Source organism: Amphiura filiformis, chromosome 6 (assembly GCF_039555335.1).
Source record: "Amphiura filiformis chromosome 6, Afil_fr2py, whole genome shotgun sequence".
Classification (NCBI taxonomy): domain Eukaryota; kingdom Metazoa; phylum Echinodermata; class Ophiuroidea; order Amphilepidida; family Amphiuridae; genus Amphiura; species Amphiura filiformis.
The window spans coordinates 25,433,264-25,451,280 of record NC_092633.1 but is presented as its reverse complement, the minus strand read 5'-3'; the positions used below and the strand labels follow the sequence as shown (position 1 = coordinate 25,451,280).

The 18,017-nt window shown below is 38.1% G+C and overlaps 1 protein-coding gene across 1 annotated transcript in view; it reads left to right on the top strand.

The window, feature by feature from the left end:
• The first annotated feature begins 1,334 nt into the window (after positions 1-1,334).
• The window catches only part of LOC140155183 (integrator complex subunit 10-like), a 40,049-nt gene continuing 23,366 nt past the window's right edge, over positions 1,335-18,017 (top strand). Inside the window, exons 1-10 of the mRNA XM_072177917.1 lie at positions 1,335-1,626; positions 5,883-5,950; positions 8,585-8,688; positions 10,260-10,316; positions 10,823-10,905; positions 12,464-12,545; positions 13,756-14,059; positions 15,236-15,396; positions 16,260-16,387; positions 17,623-17,776. Coding sequence (XP_072034018.1) covers positions 1,465-1,626; positions 5,883-5,950; positions 8,585-8,688; positions 10,260-10,316; positions 10,823-10,905; positions 12,464-12,545; positions 13,756-14,059; positions 15,236-15,396; positions 16,260-16,387; positions 17,623-17,776 — 1,303 coding nt within the window. The 5' untranslated portion in view covers positions 1,335-1,464. The remainder of the gene's footprint in view (positions 1,627-5,882; positions 5,951-8,584; positions 8,689-10,259; positions 10,317-10,822; positions 10,906-12,463; positions 12,546-13,755; positions 14,060-15,235; positions 15,397-16,259; positions 16,388-17,622; positions 17,777-18,017) is intronic.

Here is an 18,017-nt window from a genome sequence, read left to right as displayed (position 1 = left end):
TTTGTCCCGGTCTCCTCATGGGGAAAGTGATCATAGCCTATAAGGGACCGTTCGCAAACACTTGTTGGGGGGCCTGATGCAAAAAGGGGGGGGAGGGCCTGAAAATTTTTGACCCTCTTAAGGGGGGGGGGGGCCTGAAAAAAAATGACAACAAATTCAAGTTCTTGGGAAAATTGAGTTTATATGCTTTTCTATGGGGTTGACCCATAATTTTCATGTCAAAAAGGGGACCCTTAAATTTTTGAGATTTCGAAAGGGGGCCCGAAAAATTTTCACGATGAAATTTTTTTGCATCAGGCCTCCCTAACAAGTGTTTGTGAACGGTCCCTAATACTAATAAGTTTAAATGGTAGAGGTCATATATGCACGATCACACTGAACCAGTGGCGTAGCCCCGGGGCGTAGGTCATAGGGGCTCAGGGCATCTGCCCCCCATGAAATTTTTTTAAATCCCATAGGAAAATTGCCGAAATTTGGCTTGTGCCCCCAGACCGGTGCACCCCCAATCATGGTCGGTGCCCCCCAATGTGATGACCCACGCTACGCCACTGAATTCACAACAATTAAGCCTATGAAAATATGAAATATATTAAGGGGTGGGGTATGAACGTTTGGACAGTATTTATTGTGGGGCATTAGAGCACATCAGACATATCGAATTGCATTCTGAATACGAAGATTGTCCTTTATCAAATAATTTGGATTTTTTGAAATTCGCTATGTAGCCTAATACACATTTTATGGCAAATGATTAAAAATTGATATTTTTGATATTCATAACCGTACTAGAAGTAAACTTTATAAATCTGATGATTTATACTTAAAATGTATGTACTGAAGTGGGATGAAAAAGCCGACGATCAATTGAAAATTTTGACCTTTCGTATTGAAGATATGGATTTTTTTCCTAACTTCAACACCAAAAAAAATTAGGTCTTTTTGGGACAAAAATCCATATCTTGATATGAAAGGTCAAAATTTTCAATTGATCGTCGGCTTTTCCTCCCAGCTACATAGCCTACACTTTAAGAATATATCATTAGATTTATAAAATTTACTTCAAGGACTGTTATATATCAAAAATGTGAAAAATACCGTATCATATTTTAATAATTTGTCATAAAATTTGTATTGTATCGTGATTTTCAAAAATGAAAATAATTTAATATCAGAAAGACATCCTTCGTATTCAGAATGCAATTCGATATGTCTGATGTGCTCTCATGTCCCACAAAAAATACTGTCGAAACGCTCAAAACGCTCATTCCATATCCCTTAATAATTGTCTGCGATTTCGTGAAGTTTCTATTTTTCTCACTATTTCACTAGTTTACAACGTCGCGAATTAGACTAACTCGGAGGGTCGAGAAATGCATCATTGACAATTTACCCAGGGGGCTAATGGTATACAGTGCTTTACCATGTAATCGCAACATCGCGTTCTAAAAATGAGGTTAAAACAAGATGTCAGCGCCCATGGAAGTTGACGAACCGATGGAAACTGAGGTTTCTGAGTCGAAATGGCTGGTTGAAAAGGCCCGTGGATGCATCAAATCTGATGCATATACTGCTAAATCGCTGCTCATAACAGCCAGAACACTTTTCCCGCAAGATTTAAGTATACAAGTACGTAAAATCATGTGTAAAATTACGATCACTGGTCGTCGTTCAGCAGGTCTGCCGAATTCGGAATAGTTGCCCAGGCCATACTTTAGACCAGGCCAGTTGTACTTAGCCCTAGAACTCTGGCCATAGTATCCGTTTTTTACTTCTACTAGGGCCAGAGGCACTTACATTGAAAAATTTGTTGGAGATGCTTGAACGATCCAATACAAAAAGTGACAGCATTTCAATGCTTGATCGAACCAATACAATTACACACAATCGCCGGTCATTTCTAAAGATGCATTTATACTCAATCGCTTTTGCAGAAACCTGAATCGCACGCATGATCAGTGCACTAAATCGCCGTCGTATTTGCCTGCTGAGCATGCGCATGATTCGCTGTTTTTCGAAAGCGACACGTAGGCCCATATTGAATCCCTCTGTCGGTCAACGTCGTAGTTAGCGACAATGATTCAGTCTGATGATGAGTAACCCATGGGTATAAACACAGCTTTACACAATGACTAATTTACATAGGCACAAAAGACCGTGTTCATGTACCGTTACTCAGCCAAACATGGCAGAGTAGGTCCCGGATCTTCGTGACATGTTCCTATCTCCTCAACGTTATACCTTTCCAACAAGGAAAGAGATACGAAAGGCGAACGTCTAGTTGTACTAGTAGTCTAATTCTACCCACATCTATCTACATCTACATCTGTACTCGGCATAGTCCTTCTGTCAGGATGTCGTGCCAAGGTGACAAAATGCTTGTGTGCGGTGCCGGAAGTTGCAGTGCGTATGTACAAGGACAGGTGCGAGTAAAAACTGGGATCCACTTAATTGTGGGCTGCAACGGCTCCCCTAAATGCCTCGATGGATGGAGAGGCTATTATATGGCCGGGGAGAGCGTTCCACCAGATGACGGTGCGAGGAAAGAACGACAATTTGTGAATCTGAAGGCGAGATGTTATGATCTGGTATTTGTCAGGATGATATGATCTTCTGCTGCTAGGAGCCATAGGAGAGGCATAGTCAGTTGGGTTGATGGCGACCAAGTTGTTGTGGATCTTATACATCAAACAAAGGCTTGCAGCTTGGCGACGTCTCTCGAGGGAGTCCCACTGTAGTTGAGTGATCAATTTGGAAACACTGGCTTGCCGACTGTACATGTAGGTGTTGAGTACAAATCTGGCTGCTTGGCGCTGTGTGCTCTCAATCTTAGTGATGTTCTTCTTGGTGTGTGGGTTCCAAATTGGGCTACAGTATTCCAGATGCGGACGGACAAGAGTGAGATATGCTTGTTGGCGAAGGTTCCTGGAGCAACCACAAAGGTTTCTTCGGATGAGGCCCAGCATCCTATTGGCTTTGGCTGAAATATTGTTTATATGAGTTTGCCATGACATGTTGTTGGTTAAGGTCAGGCCCAGATATGGATATTCGGAAACCATACTAAGGGACATCCTCCAAGATGATAATTCGCATCTGTTGTATGGCTGACGGAGGATATTTGCATAATGTGACATTTATCTGTGTTGAACTTCATGTTCCAGATGTTTGACCAATGATGGAGAGTATTTAAGTCCTGTTGAAAAGCTACTGTGTCATCAGAGCTGGCTATTGTACGGTAGATGAGGCAATCATCCGCAAACAAGCGTATTTTGGATGTTATGTTAGATGGAAGGTCATTGATAAAGGAGAGGAATAATAGCGGTCCGAGGACTGTTCCTTGTGGTACTCCTGATGTTACTGGAGCCCACTCCGATGCTGCACCGTCTACTACCACACGCTGAGATCTGGTTGTGAGGAAGTTTTCCATCCAAAGCAGAAGAGAGTCTCTAACTCCATAGTGATGTAGTTTCTGAAGTAAACGTTCATGAGGCACTCGATCAAAGGCTTTGGAGAAATCCAACACAACAGCGTCCACCTGCTCTCCATCATCCAATGAATTGACAAGGTCTTGAGATGTTAAAACAAGCTGTGTTTCACAGGAGCGGCCAGGTCTAAACCCATGCTGGGCGTCAACGAGTATCTTGTGGTTGTCATAATGCTCCATGATGGTACTGAATATGATGTGCTCAATGGTCTTACTGCAGATTGAAGTTATTGATACAGGTCTATAGTTTGATGGTACACTTCTATCACCCTTTTTAAAAATTGGTGATATATTGGCCAATCTCCAATCTGATAGCACCTCTCCAGTATCGAGGGATTGCTGAAAGATGATAGTCAGTACAGGGGCGATTCCCAATCCTTCTGCTTATTGGTGGTACGAGCTTTGTTGTATAAGCGGTGCTTCTTTTTGCTCATGCGTAAAACCTCTCTTGTGATCCAAGGCTTCTTGTAGCTAGTTCTGGATGTTTTTGAAGGGATGTGCGACTCCATGACATGGTTGATCTGGTCTTTGAACATATCCCAATTCTCTTGAACAGGCCGAGAAGTTGGATCATTGGTAGTTAAACTGGCTTGGAAGTTGGACATTTCCATTTTCAAGCTAGCCATGTCAGCTTTCCCATAGAGAAACACTTTTCTCGGAACTTTTTGTTCAGTTTTGGTTTTGAGTTGAGAATAAAGGAGACCATTTCATGGTCACTTATACCATCAACAACTTTACACTTTTCAATATAGTTAGGGTGGGTAGTGATAACAAGGTCCAAGATGCTTTTGGTGGCCCCAGATATTCTTGTGGGCTCCTTGATGAGTTGGTCTAAGACGTACTCATTACAGATGTCCAATAAAAGAGAACATTTAGTTGGTTCCACTGCATACGATTTGACTGTACGATTAACCCAGTCGATATCTGCTAGGTTAAAGTCACCTGCAACTATCACAATAGCATTCTTGTACTTCAACTGGATGTCAGCTAATGAGTCAGCCAGTTGCTGAAGGTTGGAAGAAGCCGACTTGGGAGGGCGGTAAAAAGAACCCATAATGAGTGGTCTCTGACCGTGAATGTGTATCTCCACCCAAGTTAACTCAGCATCAGTTGCTATCACATTACCCTCACTAGCAATTAGGTCGTCCTTAACCATAACAAAGATACCACCTTTTCTAGCACCAACTCTGTCTCTTCTATAGGTGGTGAATCCAGGTGGGGTAATCTCGGATGTGAAAATGGAACGGTTCAGATGAGATTCGGTTCCAAATATTATATCTGGTTTGTGACGGTCTATCAATAAGTCCAACTGGGGTAGCTTGTTGTATAAGCCGTCGCAGTTAACAACTAAGGCTTTCAACTTGCGATTGGTTTGGGGAATATGTTGACGTTTATTCCTACGGTTAGCAGAACTACTTGAAGCAGTTGGGGAAGATGTTGCTAATGGTGAACCTAGCTCATCAGTGGTTGTATTGTCAGACAGAATGGTATCATTGAGACTGCTGAATGAGTTGGACAGAGAAATGCCAGACAGTGAATGGAAGATTGATGGGCTGATGTTAGGCATTCCACACTGGTAACAAATCCAAGTCATGCTTGAATTTGCATGCGCTTCGTAGATTGCAAATGGCATCTTCATGCACTGTACGTGGTACCAACCACAACATTCATCGCACTGTAAGCAATCCTGACCCCAATTGGCAGCCTTTTCGCAGACAAGACAGGGATACTTAATAGGGCGGGCCCAGGGTTTAATTCGGTGTCTCCTGCCAGTAACAGGAGGATAATGAAGAATGACGAATTCCTTTCAATTTTGAATTTGGGTTTCACAACACTGTGCTTGAAACTACTGTTGAATATATTCAATGATTGGGTGGGGATTACATCAAAGTCAGAAGTTGTAAAGTGATGTAGAAAAACAAAGTTCAAGCCGTTTGTTTGGTCAAATACAGGCAGATGTCAATAAAACCAAAAACACAAGTGGTTTCATTACTGCTGTTGTTGTGGGGGTGACCATATGGGGGCACTTAAACTGTTGTTCATTACATCATCGTATGGAAAAGTGTTATGAGTTCCAGTAGAAATGTGTTATAAAATTTGTATTATATCGTGAATTTCAAAAAATGAAAATTATTTGATATCAGAAAGACATTCTTCATATTCAGAATGCAATTCGACACGTCTGAGGTGCTCTCATGTCCCACAAAAATACTGTCGAAACACCATAAGCGCTCATTCGAGATCCCTTAAGTGACTGAAGTATTTAAATCATAGTTCCATGCTCTATCTCTATCCACACAGTAACTATTGTGTCATTGTGGAAATTAGTAAAGTGATTTCTTAATTTGGAAAAAAACAAGGACTGAATTTCTCTAATTTGTTTTTAATTTGTTTTGATCAGTTTGAGGCCTACTGCATTGAGAAAGCAGCTCGCAATGTCAAGCCATCAGCCGCTCTTCTACTTGAAATGTAAGTATAAACATTAATCGGACATCGATCTTTAAAAGATAATCTTGAGTTTTACTTCAGTACATTGTTCTTATTTTGGTCAACTTTTCAGATCAGAGGTACAATGATTAGTTGAGTTATTCCAATTGAAATCCATACTTGCCCTGTGGAAGATTTTGTAAATATCTTCCACAGATGGTGTTTTTCAAATGTAATTGGTCAGGGTTAATAATTTTGAAACCCATACTCTCCGTGTATATGTATTATGGCTTTACCTATCTCTTCCACAACTAGAGTGAGTATTTCAAATGGAAGTTACTAAATTATTCTATTTGAAACTTATACTCCCTATGTGGGTACTGGGTAGTGTGGATTATGGAATAGCCCATTGAGGGCTCAGTGTAGGTAGCCATGATCAGTCCAAGAGAACGCCAAATATGGATCAGGAGTATTACATAATAATACCCTGCTATGACAATAGCTGCACTAGGTTAATCGTATAATCTCCTTATGTGGTTAGCATGGCTGGGCCAGGAAATCCACAAGGTCAGCCAATGTATGTACATGTATTCGGTACATGTGCCATATATTTTACAATGGGTGATAAATTTCTGGTTTGTTTTATTTCAAAACGCAACAGTCGATATTCTAAAGCTTGGTCCAAATCCAAGAGAAGAACCAACTCTAGTAATTTATGTGGTTTCAAATTATATCGGCCATTGCCTTTTTGATAGAAATGGTGTTTGTTGATGTGCACAGTTTCCCATTAGATCATAACATGCTGTCGTACATCCAAGGTCAAAGGTCTTTTAATCCATATTTGGCGTTGTTCTGGGACTGATGATGTACGAGCTTATAATATGAAATTGGTCAATTTTTTCAAGCCTGATTGTTTTTTTTTCATATTTGTAATGTTTTAACACACAACTTACACCCAAATGGAATCAGCCAAATTAATGTGATGGACAGGTTAACAGAGCAATTTTGACATAATGTCATAATTTGCATATTAGGTCCCCAATAGAACTCCATGTTAAATAACCAGAATAGCCAGTAGGGTTTGTTTCAGCAGGGATTCTTTCACTTTACCTTGTTATTTTGGCTTAAAATGGACAAAAACATTTCCTGACAGTTATTATATTATTTCACCATTTTGAGTAAAGAATAACAAAATTAAAATTTGATGGAAATGTTACATTATTTCTTTAAATGGCCATTTCAATCTTTGTGTTTGTGATGGTACATGTATGTAAAGTAGAAACTCAAGTGACAATAAAATATCTTTAGGAAAAATATTTACAATGACTGTATAAACCTAATTACACCCTCCCCTAAATATACATACTTACGGAAGTAATAGCTGTCTAAAGCACCCAATTTTTATGCACCTGTGCAAGTAAATTCCATAAATATCTTAACCACATGAGAGCTACCTGCCGATTGGCCAAAAAGAAGTTTTCATTATCAATTGGTCCAATCAGCAACATTGTTAGAATAATTTCACCAAGCCTTGAAATAAGCGGGTGTGGGGAGCAAATTTGCTCTCGTAAAGCCACCAATTGCTCCTGGTCCTTGTAAAATTCACATCAACCAGGAGCAATGTTCTGAAACAAATTGCTCCTGGTTCCAGTTATGCACTTGATGCAGTAGTGCTGGTATGCTGTATTGTATGCAGAAATGCTCCTGTTTCTTCAGAAATAGCTCCTGGTTCTTGTAAAATACCAGTGAACCAGGAGCAATGTTAAAAAAAATTGCTCCTGGTTCCAGTCTGCTTATTTCAAGGCTTGAATTTCACCACAAAAAAAATTGGGGTGAATTATTTGCAAAGCTCCATTCTGATTGGTGATTAAAGTGAAAATATCATGTAATTGACCAATCAGAGGCAATGTTAGATCGGCAGGTAGTGCTCAGGGGGTTAATCTTAAATCATCATCCAACCCTTTCATCCTAGGATTATTAGTTTGACTTCAGACACACTTTATTTATAATATTGATGTGTGTAAATCTTTCTATAGATTATTGTTGTTGCTGTGACAAAGGGGTTTTATTCTTGCTAACTTAATGTTTGACTAAAACATCCAATCACAAGGAAAAAGCATTTGTACATAGAAAGAATCAGTAAACTAATTGTTAGTTTTAGTCTGTTCCAATTTTACCAAATGGGTATCAGTCAACTAATTGTTATTTTTAGTCTGTTCCAATGATTCCAAACAGGTATCATTAAACTAATTGTTCGCAACTAGATTCATCAGGATTGTCCATTGAAATTATTTACAAAATTCTAAAACAAATCCAATATAAAATAGGTGATGTTGATATACCTCAATGTCGCCGAAGACAATCACGTGATCGGATGGGACTAAGCCAAAATAAGAGACATTGAAACCAACAGGAAAAGAAGGCACATAAAAGAATCTATTTGAATAAGAAAGAGGGGGCAGGCTAATACACTCAACAGGGATTGTGGAAACTACTTCCTTCTGCACATCTATGACCAATGCTGTGTTAGAGCACGAAACATCATTGTGGTATGTCAACATCACCTATTTTATATTGGATTTTGTTTTAGAACTAAAAACTAGTTGTTATTTTAGTCTGTTCCAAGTATCAGTAAACTAATTGTAATTTTTATTTTTTTCCAACGATACCATACAGGTTCAAGCATTTCCATGAAGAAGCTATTCTATGGCAGGAACTTCAACTGGTTACCCATGCATTGCAGTCAGAATATCAAGACACATCAGCAGAATTTCTACAAGGTAAACAAATAACTACAATATGATATGTAATACATACATTCAAAGTGATGAGATTTCTATTACACATTTGATGCTGTGTACTTGTAGAATGGGAAAAAGGGTTGTCTTTTCATGGTTGGGATAAACTGCTATTGGAAACTATTATTTTCTATTTAAGTTCCTAATGAAACAACAGTACCCAGTCTGCATAATAAATATGGTAGCAGTTTATGATTTTGACCCCACAGCCAAAAGTGATGAGATTTCTATTACACATTTGATGCTGTGTACTTGTAGAATGGGAAAAAGGGTTGTCTTTTCATGGTTGGGATAAACTGCTATTGGAAACTATTATTTTCTATTTAAGTTCCTAATGAAACAACAGTACCCAGTCTGCATAATAAATATGGTAGCAGTTTATGATTTTGACCCCACAGCCAAAGTGATGGCAGATTTAGAAAATTAAGGTGACCACAATATGGATGATTTCTTGAATTTGAGATATCAATGATGGCAAATGATGCAGAAATCACCAAGTTATGAAACAAAAACTGCTGGAAGGTACAAATTTAAATATTGACAGTATTTGTACTAATCATGACTGGCGTACATGACAATAACCTTGTTCAATCTGGTGAGTTTGGACAATGGGATCTGCTATGGTAAATGTTGTTGATGAAAGTTGAAAAGTTTTTGTTTTGTAACTTGGTGATTTCTACATCATTCGTCTCATTGATATATCAAGGTAATGTCCTTGCCTAAATTGTGGTTGCCTTGATTTTCGAAATCTGCCATCACTTTAATAGTATACAAATATTAATTGTCTATGAGTGTGATGGTTGAAATATAATCACGAGGTGAAAGATGGATTGTTCCATTCCACGAGCCTGAACGGCGAGTGGAATGGAACAATATTTCAACCATTGCACAAATTTAAGACAGTTAATATTTGTTTTATATCACTCGTACATAAATTATATTACTAAAATACTATTTAAGGTAGGAAATACATTTTTTCATCAACATAACACCATGTTTTGCTGTGATATACTTCACATTTTGGGGTCCACCTCATAACTAAATTGGCGCGTCTAAGAGTCAGCGCACAGCTTGGCACAGGCACACTATGGCGCAGCACTATGATGGTAAAAACTATCACACAAAGAAGCTGATGGTAAAAATGATAAATGGTAATCAACCAATGAACTGTCTAGAATTTATGTATGAGTGATATAAATTAAAATAATATCTTCCATAGGGGGTGCCACTGGAGTAGCAAATTGTGATAGAATTCAGTTGTAATAGAATAAGAATATAGCGTGCTTGCAAGGAAGGTCAGTAGTTCAAATCATTCTCCAGACACGCTCCAGAAGACATGCAAATGCATGGAGTACAATACCAACCGCCTGTTTAACTGGTATTGATCTTTCTTTTGTACTCCATGTATTTACATATCTTCTGGAGCGTGTCTGGAGGATGATTTGAACTAATGACCTTTCGTGCAAGTACTCTATTGACAAATAAGATTGCTGTGTGAAACATGTGTTCTGTGTTGAAATATGTTGTTTCTTCCTTTCACTACTCCCATACAGAGCTGTTTGAGTCTCTGCCAGCTGAAGCACAGTTTGACATTCTTCTTCGGTGTGCTGGTAAGTTTTACACAGGCATCTATAGATCTTAAACATTGGAGCTTGTTTTATGTGTCTGTTTGTATGGAATCTCCCACTGATATACATATGAACCATGCATGCAATGACAGACATAGCATGAAATATTTACGATTTATCTCTTTCTGAAACATTACACCCAAAATAAAATGGAGAAATAATATAATTGTCTCCATTACAGGTATGTTTGGTTTAATCCTATTGAAAATCAGTTGTGTCTTTGAATAAAGAGTTTAAATTCAACACTTTACTATTTCTTGCTCACCTGGAACATTTTCGCTAGTTGACTTGCGTCTTCAGCAGATGGTGATGGTGATGCTGTGTCTTTGTTTAGGAGAAATTGCTGTGCACACAGACACACACATAACACACCCATCCACACAAACACAAGTGAACATGAACACTAATGTTGTAAAATATAAGTGAACTTTTTATTAATAATAACCTATTTTAACATGACCTTTATTTACTTTTTTGTCTTATTTCAGATCATGCAACAGATACGTTTCAAAAGTGCAAATTAAAATTGCTGATGATTAAGAAATTTCCTGATGCTATTATGGAGCATGGGGTAAGCTGTTCAACAATTTCTGTATCTTTGATTTGTTTGATACAGCCCTCGAATTAAGGATCTGAAGGGGCACGGCAACTTTTTAAGGGCAAGTTGATAATTGCCTTGGATTTTCACTGAAAAGGCAAGGCAGCACGGCAGTTTGTAATATTTCAAGAGGGCATTATGGTGACTGTTGAAAATTGGAGAAGGGCACCAAGGCAATTTCTCAAAAGCGAAGAAAACACGCACAAACAGTCTGATAGATGATTTTATAATAATGAATGGGCAGGGCTGGGGCACCGACGGCAACTTCATTAGAGGGCACAGCAAATGACTGCTGTCGGTAAAGGACATATTTTGAGGGCATTACGGCAGTGGGGATGGGCAATTATGCCATGGCTGCCATGGATTAATTTGAGGGCTGGTTTGATAGCTGATGAACATTATTCTTTAGGTAGTGTTATACAGGATATTGACACTAGGAATTAATAAAAGAAGAAAAAAATAAAAGCACAGTGATTTGAAGGGCGCTACAAACATGCATAAACCCACAAGCCTCAGCACAATTTACAGAAATTTGTTGACCACTGTGACTCAAGACACAACATATAAGCCATTCAGCAACAATCAAGTGACAATTGGTGATAGGTGATTGTTGATCCACGATAATTCCAGTGTAAATTCAGAAACGCTTGTATAAGTCACACAATATACAAAGTGCACTTGGTATAATTATGTATGTGCTATGCAGAGGCATAGCCAGGGGGGATCACAAGGGTCACCTTTCATGGAAAAAACATAGTATCCACTCTTTTTTTGAAAATAAAATTCATGTTAGGTCCACTTTTTAGCCCCCACCCCACACTCCCTAACATAAACCCTGGCTATGACTCAACTGCATGCATTGCATTTCTGTATTAATCCACAAAGTTGTGAGTGTTACCCATGAAAAGTTGAATAAAATATCGCTATTAGGTTGCTAGCTGCTGCGACCATGCAGTCAAGTACAGACCATGAAGCAGTCAAGTTAGCTCAATCAATAAGGCGTTCGACTATGGTGCAAGAGGTTGTGGGTTTGAAACCCTGGAACTTATTGCTGATTGTCTCATTGTAACCTGTACAAAACTCAGAGAGATGATCCTGGCTGCGTAGGTCTATTGTGGAATGTCTAGGGTGTGCGCTTCTTAGCTGCAAATCCCTGTGTTGTTGTATAATGGTTTATGGAATAATGTGGCCCGTAGTGGTCAGCGAAAATCTGTAAAGTGTTCTGAGGCTTGTGGATCAACATCCAGGCATTGTGCCTGTGCATAGCGCACTATAAATCACTGCACTTAAAAACAATTTGTACAGTGTAGGAAGAATATTAAACACCTTTTTTGAGATTAAGGTGGCTGTGATCTTGATGAGTAGGAGTCCCAAATTTTTGATTAATTGATTGATGAAAATAGTGATTGACCTCCGCAGGTCAGCTTGTCATACAATGTTTCAGATGATCTCTTGTAAGATGTGCATGACATTTTATCCATGGAAATTTTGACATGTTCCTTTTAACATTTTTACCGTTTTCCCCTTTCAGGTAGTCTTGGTTGAAAGCCTTCTGGAGGCGGAGAAGGCTGGTGATAAATTGGGAGCTGTCAATCATTTCAGAAAATTATTGGGTAAGTTTGGTCAATTGATAGATTTCATTGATTAATTGCTTGCTTGCTTGCTTGCTTGCTTGCTTGCTTGCTTGCTTGCTTGCTTGCTTGCTTGCCTGATTGATTGATTGATTGACTGACTAGGCATCATTTATATGTTTATGCTACATTTGTGCATCATATTTTACACACTGTCTATTTTCAAGACAATTTAGAGAATAAAGGTATTGTTTTTAGCCACTGGAGTGCATCTACCGTAAATGTTCACCTAATGGCGCACATGGGTTCTTTTGCCTTGGGGTAAATTTCATGTACAAATAGAGAGCTCCCTTCTCTGAAAATCCCAACAAGAATTAAGGGTACATGCCCTTATTTGCTGCTGGGGTTTTTACGGGAGGGCACTTTTAGATTGTGCCTAAAATTCCAGGTATGTCAAGGCAGCCCATAGCGCCATTAGGCGAACGTTTACGGTATTGTCTCATATAACACATCATTATTTTAAGTAAAACAATAAGGTGAAGGTGAGTTGTTTTACGCCAAAAATAATGATGTCGCGTCTTGTATGAGACGATAGATACACTCCAGTGGCTAGCAACAATACCTTTATTCTCATTCTTAAACATTTCAATTCAAATAAATATATTAAAGGAGGATTTTGTGATCCTAGTATCCACTTTTTTATGACATTTTCAGTACATATCCACGAAAAAAGCTTATTCCCAAAATTTCAGTTGATTCCGATTTTGCGTTTGCGAGTTATACATGATTATGTGTATTACACTGCAACATAGTCCACTGTTGTAACTTCGTTCAGAACGAAATTAAAATTTGACGATATTTTTGCTAAACGAATCAATCTGCAAGAAATATTTGGTAGATAAACATACTGTAGCCAGAGGTTTCCAGTGGTATAAAAATCTCAACTTTTTTTGAGAAAAGTGGGGGGATGAGGCTGTGGATCACGAAATGCCCTTTTAATCATATAAGTATACCAAATTTTAATCAAATTAAATCCTACATTTTACAAGCAATTACTTTGGGCTTAGAATCGTTCAGTCCTCTTGTTGCTATGCACCTCTGATAGCTCGTACGAGTATAGCGTCAACACGCATACACTAAAGTGTGTGATATTGTGTCATATCACACGGGTAAGAACCAATAAGATTGCAAGAACATTCTCAAGTGTTTAAGAATAAACAGTAATTAATGATTCGTTTTCTTCTTTTTTCAGTGTGCGAAGTCTTGCCAATAATATGTGCCACAGCAAATATGCAGTTATCTGCGAAACAGTACTCAAAGTGGCTACAGAGAGCCATGGAGTTCTATATGGTGTATCTGTCGCAACCAAACAGACGATCTGAAACAAGTCCAGTCTCTCCAACAGGACCACCAGACGTCTTGACACAGGGGTCTGGTATGGGTGTACAGGATAAAGATGGCATGCTTGCCAATCCGTGGAAGAATTTACACCAGTTGTTGATTCTGATATCAGAGAGATGTGATTGGGTAACCAAATGTATACCATCACATGAAAGGTAACAGAGAGGGCTTAGCATAGCCTTATTTGGTCAGTTGGTCACCATATTTGACCCGAATAGTGCCCACCCGTAAGAAAGTGTCCTCATGGATCTGTCTGAGGACTCCTTTCGGTTATCTAGTTACCACAGCAGCTGATAGGTGTATCCCATCATGCTCTGTGGTACCATAGCAGAACTGCACATGCCATCGAAAGTGTACACGAAATCCTTCACATCAACTTTCAATTATTCTCTTATATAAGGGGAGCTTAGACTTTTGTTTGAAAAAATATGAAACTATCCATAGCTCTCAATATTTAAGCGGCTCTTACTTATTTTTTGTATACATTTGCTATGGAGCAAGCAGATAAACTGTAATGCATGATGGGATACTCTCTTCAACTGCTGTGTGTAGTAACAATTGAAGTGGGTCTAAATCAAGTATATTATACCTAAAGATTACTGACTCAAAATCTCACCATACGTAACGCTATGGCAAATATGCAAATATGGCAGAGTCAGTACTCTTTGATTCTACCTCTACCTCATTGGTCTAGATCTATATGAAATCGCAGAATAATGAGAGTGGTTAACAGTTGTGTAAGCTTGATGCAGCTACAACAGCCAAAGAAGATGTCTAGTTAACATTGGATTTACCTCAGAAGATGATCGCGCACAAAAGAAGTCATGATGAGGAGAAATAATTTCAACACAAGTGTTGTGACAAGTGTGAATGTCACACCTGTTTTATTTTAGCTCTATAGGATCCACATTTTTAAAGTTTCCCCTAACAATTTTTGAAATAAATTGAAAAAAATATTTTAAGAAATGTAAGAAGATATATATGTGTTGTCTTATGTAAAAAAGAGGCTGTTTTAAAAGATACATCTGAGTCCACAGGAGTATACTCTCAAGTAATACTTCAGGCAAGGCCTAATCATGATTTGTTAAGGAAAGTTGACTATTATGGATTCGGGTGTAACTTTTAAGATGGCTTCTTATTTTACATAATGAAGCATTGCAACTGGACGCAATGACGTGTTATGCTCTAAATTGGTCCAGATATGTAAAACAAATAAGGCTACACATACCTTTTTGGGATTTCAAAAAGCGTCAGGGGGAACATATAAGCTATGGATCTTTTATCATGAGGTGTTTCCATTCTATTTCATTTTATCTTGTTTTCCAATGCAGGAGTTTTCGAGACCAGTGGCAGCATATCAGTGGCTCACATGACAAGAATGAAGACTTTCATAGCAGCACTCTTCGTAAACCTACTTTCTATGCCACAGTTTTGTTGTTCCTACGAGCTGTCTTTAAGTATGCATGTGGTGTTGACCCCAATCAATTTGCAAGTAAGTATGATGTGTTTATAAGAAACATATGTTCAGCTTTGATTTGTAATGTGGTGAAGATGGTACACCTTGTTACAAGCTTTTGAAATCAGAAATCACTAAAATGCTGCCTTTTAGCCTTCAAACACATTCTTGATTGTCCATGCCAAGCGTCGTTTAGAAGGGGACTACAAAATGAGCTCCAATGTATGGCTGTCTGTGCAGAAAAATGTTACCCTTTTGCAAAAAAAATGTTAAACTTTTACAAAAAATGTTATCCTTGTCTATTTAGATGAGTTCCTACATTATATTGAGTTCACTTATAGGGTTTATTTAGATAATACAAGCTCAAACATTAGTTAACTTTATCAGACTTTATTCTTGTCAGGAGGCATCCATCTTAGCAACAACACTCTCAACGTATTTACAACGTATTTACTATTTACTCCAGACCGGGTCTGACATCATAATATAATTACGCAACAATCCTTATGTAAAAAAATGTTAACCAGTGGCTCTTTAGTTGATGCCTCCCTCATGGTTTGATGGATTTCAATGAGACTTGGACACAATAACCCTTGTCGGTCATTGTGTCTGGCCAATGGTGCTTTCTTGCATACTATACTCAAGTCACTGGCACTGTCTTTGGTGTGTTCTTTGTTAGCTCAGCGTTACTTGTTGCATGTACATACTTTTATGCACATGATCAACGTGCCGCATATGTACACGCAAGAAACCACGCTAAGCCAACGCAGTACACGCTGAACTTCAAAGCTAGTGCCGGTGACTCGAGGTAGATATACAGACTATAGCACTATAAATCGATCTTGGTATTAAGTTGATAACCTCTTGGTGTGTGTTATCATTTGTATCATCGTTTACAGGTATGAGCAATGCCACTACATCGCAACAACCTGCAATGGTGCTCTTAGATGATTTGGAGTCAAAAAAGAAGAGCAAAAGACACAAGCACAAGAAAAGGAAATATGAAGCAGGAGAGCTCCGTGACCCGGTAAGTATCTAAAATGGGCTATTCCATTTAAAATCCATACTACCCCTGTGGAAGATTTTGGAAATATCTTCCACAGGAGGAGTATGAATGTTAAATGGAATGGACATTTTAGGCAGCTTCATTTGAATCTGAGAAAGATTCACCATGAATCGTTCACAGAGGGAAGGTGAGTTTCAAATGGAGCTGCCTAATATGTTCATTCCATTTAAAATTCTTACTCCCCATGTGGAATATATTTCCAAAAGGGGTAGAGTGTATTTAAATGGAATAGCCTAATAGGCACCAGCCCAGAGTATCTTGGTGACAGGGTTGATGATTTTCTTGATTTTTCTTTAAAAATAATAAAAACCCATATTTTTTTTTTTTTTTTTTAATTCCAAGAACTGCTATACCCATGATAAAGCCAAAAGAGACCAGTGGAATGCTAAACATATGCAGGGATGCAAGTTTTCAGGATTTTTACTGAATTCAGGTGGTTTTTTTGTAGTCCAGATTTACGCAATTTCTTTTATTTTCAGCCCGTTTTAAGGCCATTTTGGTCATTTTCATGCTGTTTTCCTTCTTATTCAGGTTTTTTGTAAAAAGTGGACTTTTATCCCTGCATATGTGCAATCCTGTTGGGTATTTATAAAAAATCAAAACATGGTTTTTCATGCAAAAATTCAAAGAAAAAATCGCTGTAAGTGCAACTTTTAAATTTTTTTTCCCTTTAAAAATACTAAATGAATTTAGGCGAATTGGGTATCAAAATGCATGTACATAAATCACCTTTCTATGTTAAAATATTGTGAATATGATTAATAGTTCTGAGGATATGGGCTTATTCATAATGGTTGCATTACTTATTGTGAAGTCTTTATATCATTAAAGATTTATACTTGAACTAAATATGAATTCTGCCAAATGCATGTTTTTTATTTTTAGTATGAGAGTACAGTGATTGATGTATATGCAAGCTGTATCAAAACGGTTGGTACCCATCAGTTTTGATGATTATATAAAAGTCTGCTTCTTCCAAATGCAACTTTGGATCCTCTTGAAATGACCATAATTCATAGTTATATGACTGTTTATGACATAAATCAACAAATAATGCGGATCCTATGTTGCATTTTGAAGTGACAGTCATGTCCATAATCACTGGAAACTGATGGGTACCAATCATTTTAATACAGCATGTATACCTTAATATTATACATTAAAGTTTTATCTACCAATGGTTTCTTAATTCCTAGGGTGATTCAGATGGGTCAGATGATAGTCCTCAGTTCCCACCAGCTACAGTGTGCCTCAACAAATCTCTTGGCATCACACAGGAGTTGGTAGACAGCTTTCAGACGGCCGTGGACTGCTGGCAGTTCCTTACTTCTCATGAGTTGTTTGAAAAAGGTACAGCAAATAATGACATAGTGAGATCAGATATGCCATTTTTAAGGAAATTTCCTGATTTCAGGAAATTTTGAAGAAAATTTACAAATTTCAGGAAATTTTTGCTATACCCTTCCTGTGCAAAAGGATCTAGGGAAAAGTGCAATTTCAGGATTTTTCCATGTTTTTCGGGAAATTTTGACAACACCAAGTGGCATCGCTGTCTTATGAAGATTTTTGGTACTTAATTTGGTATCAGTGG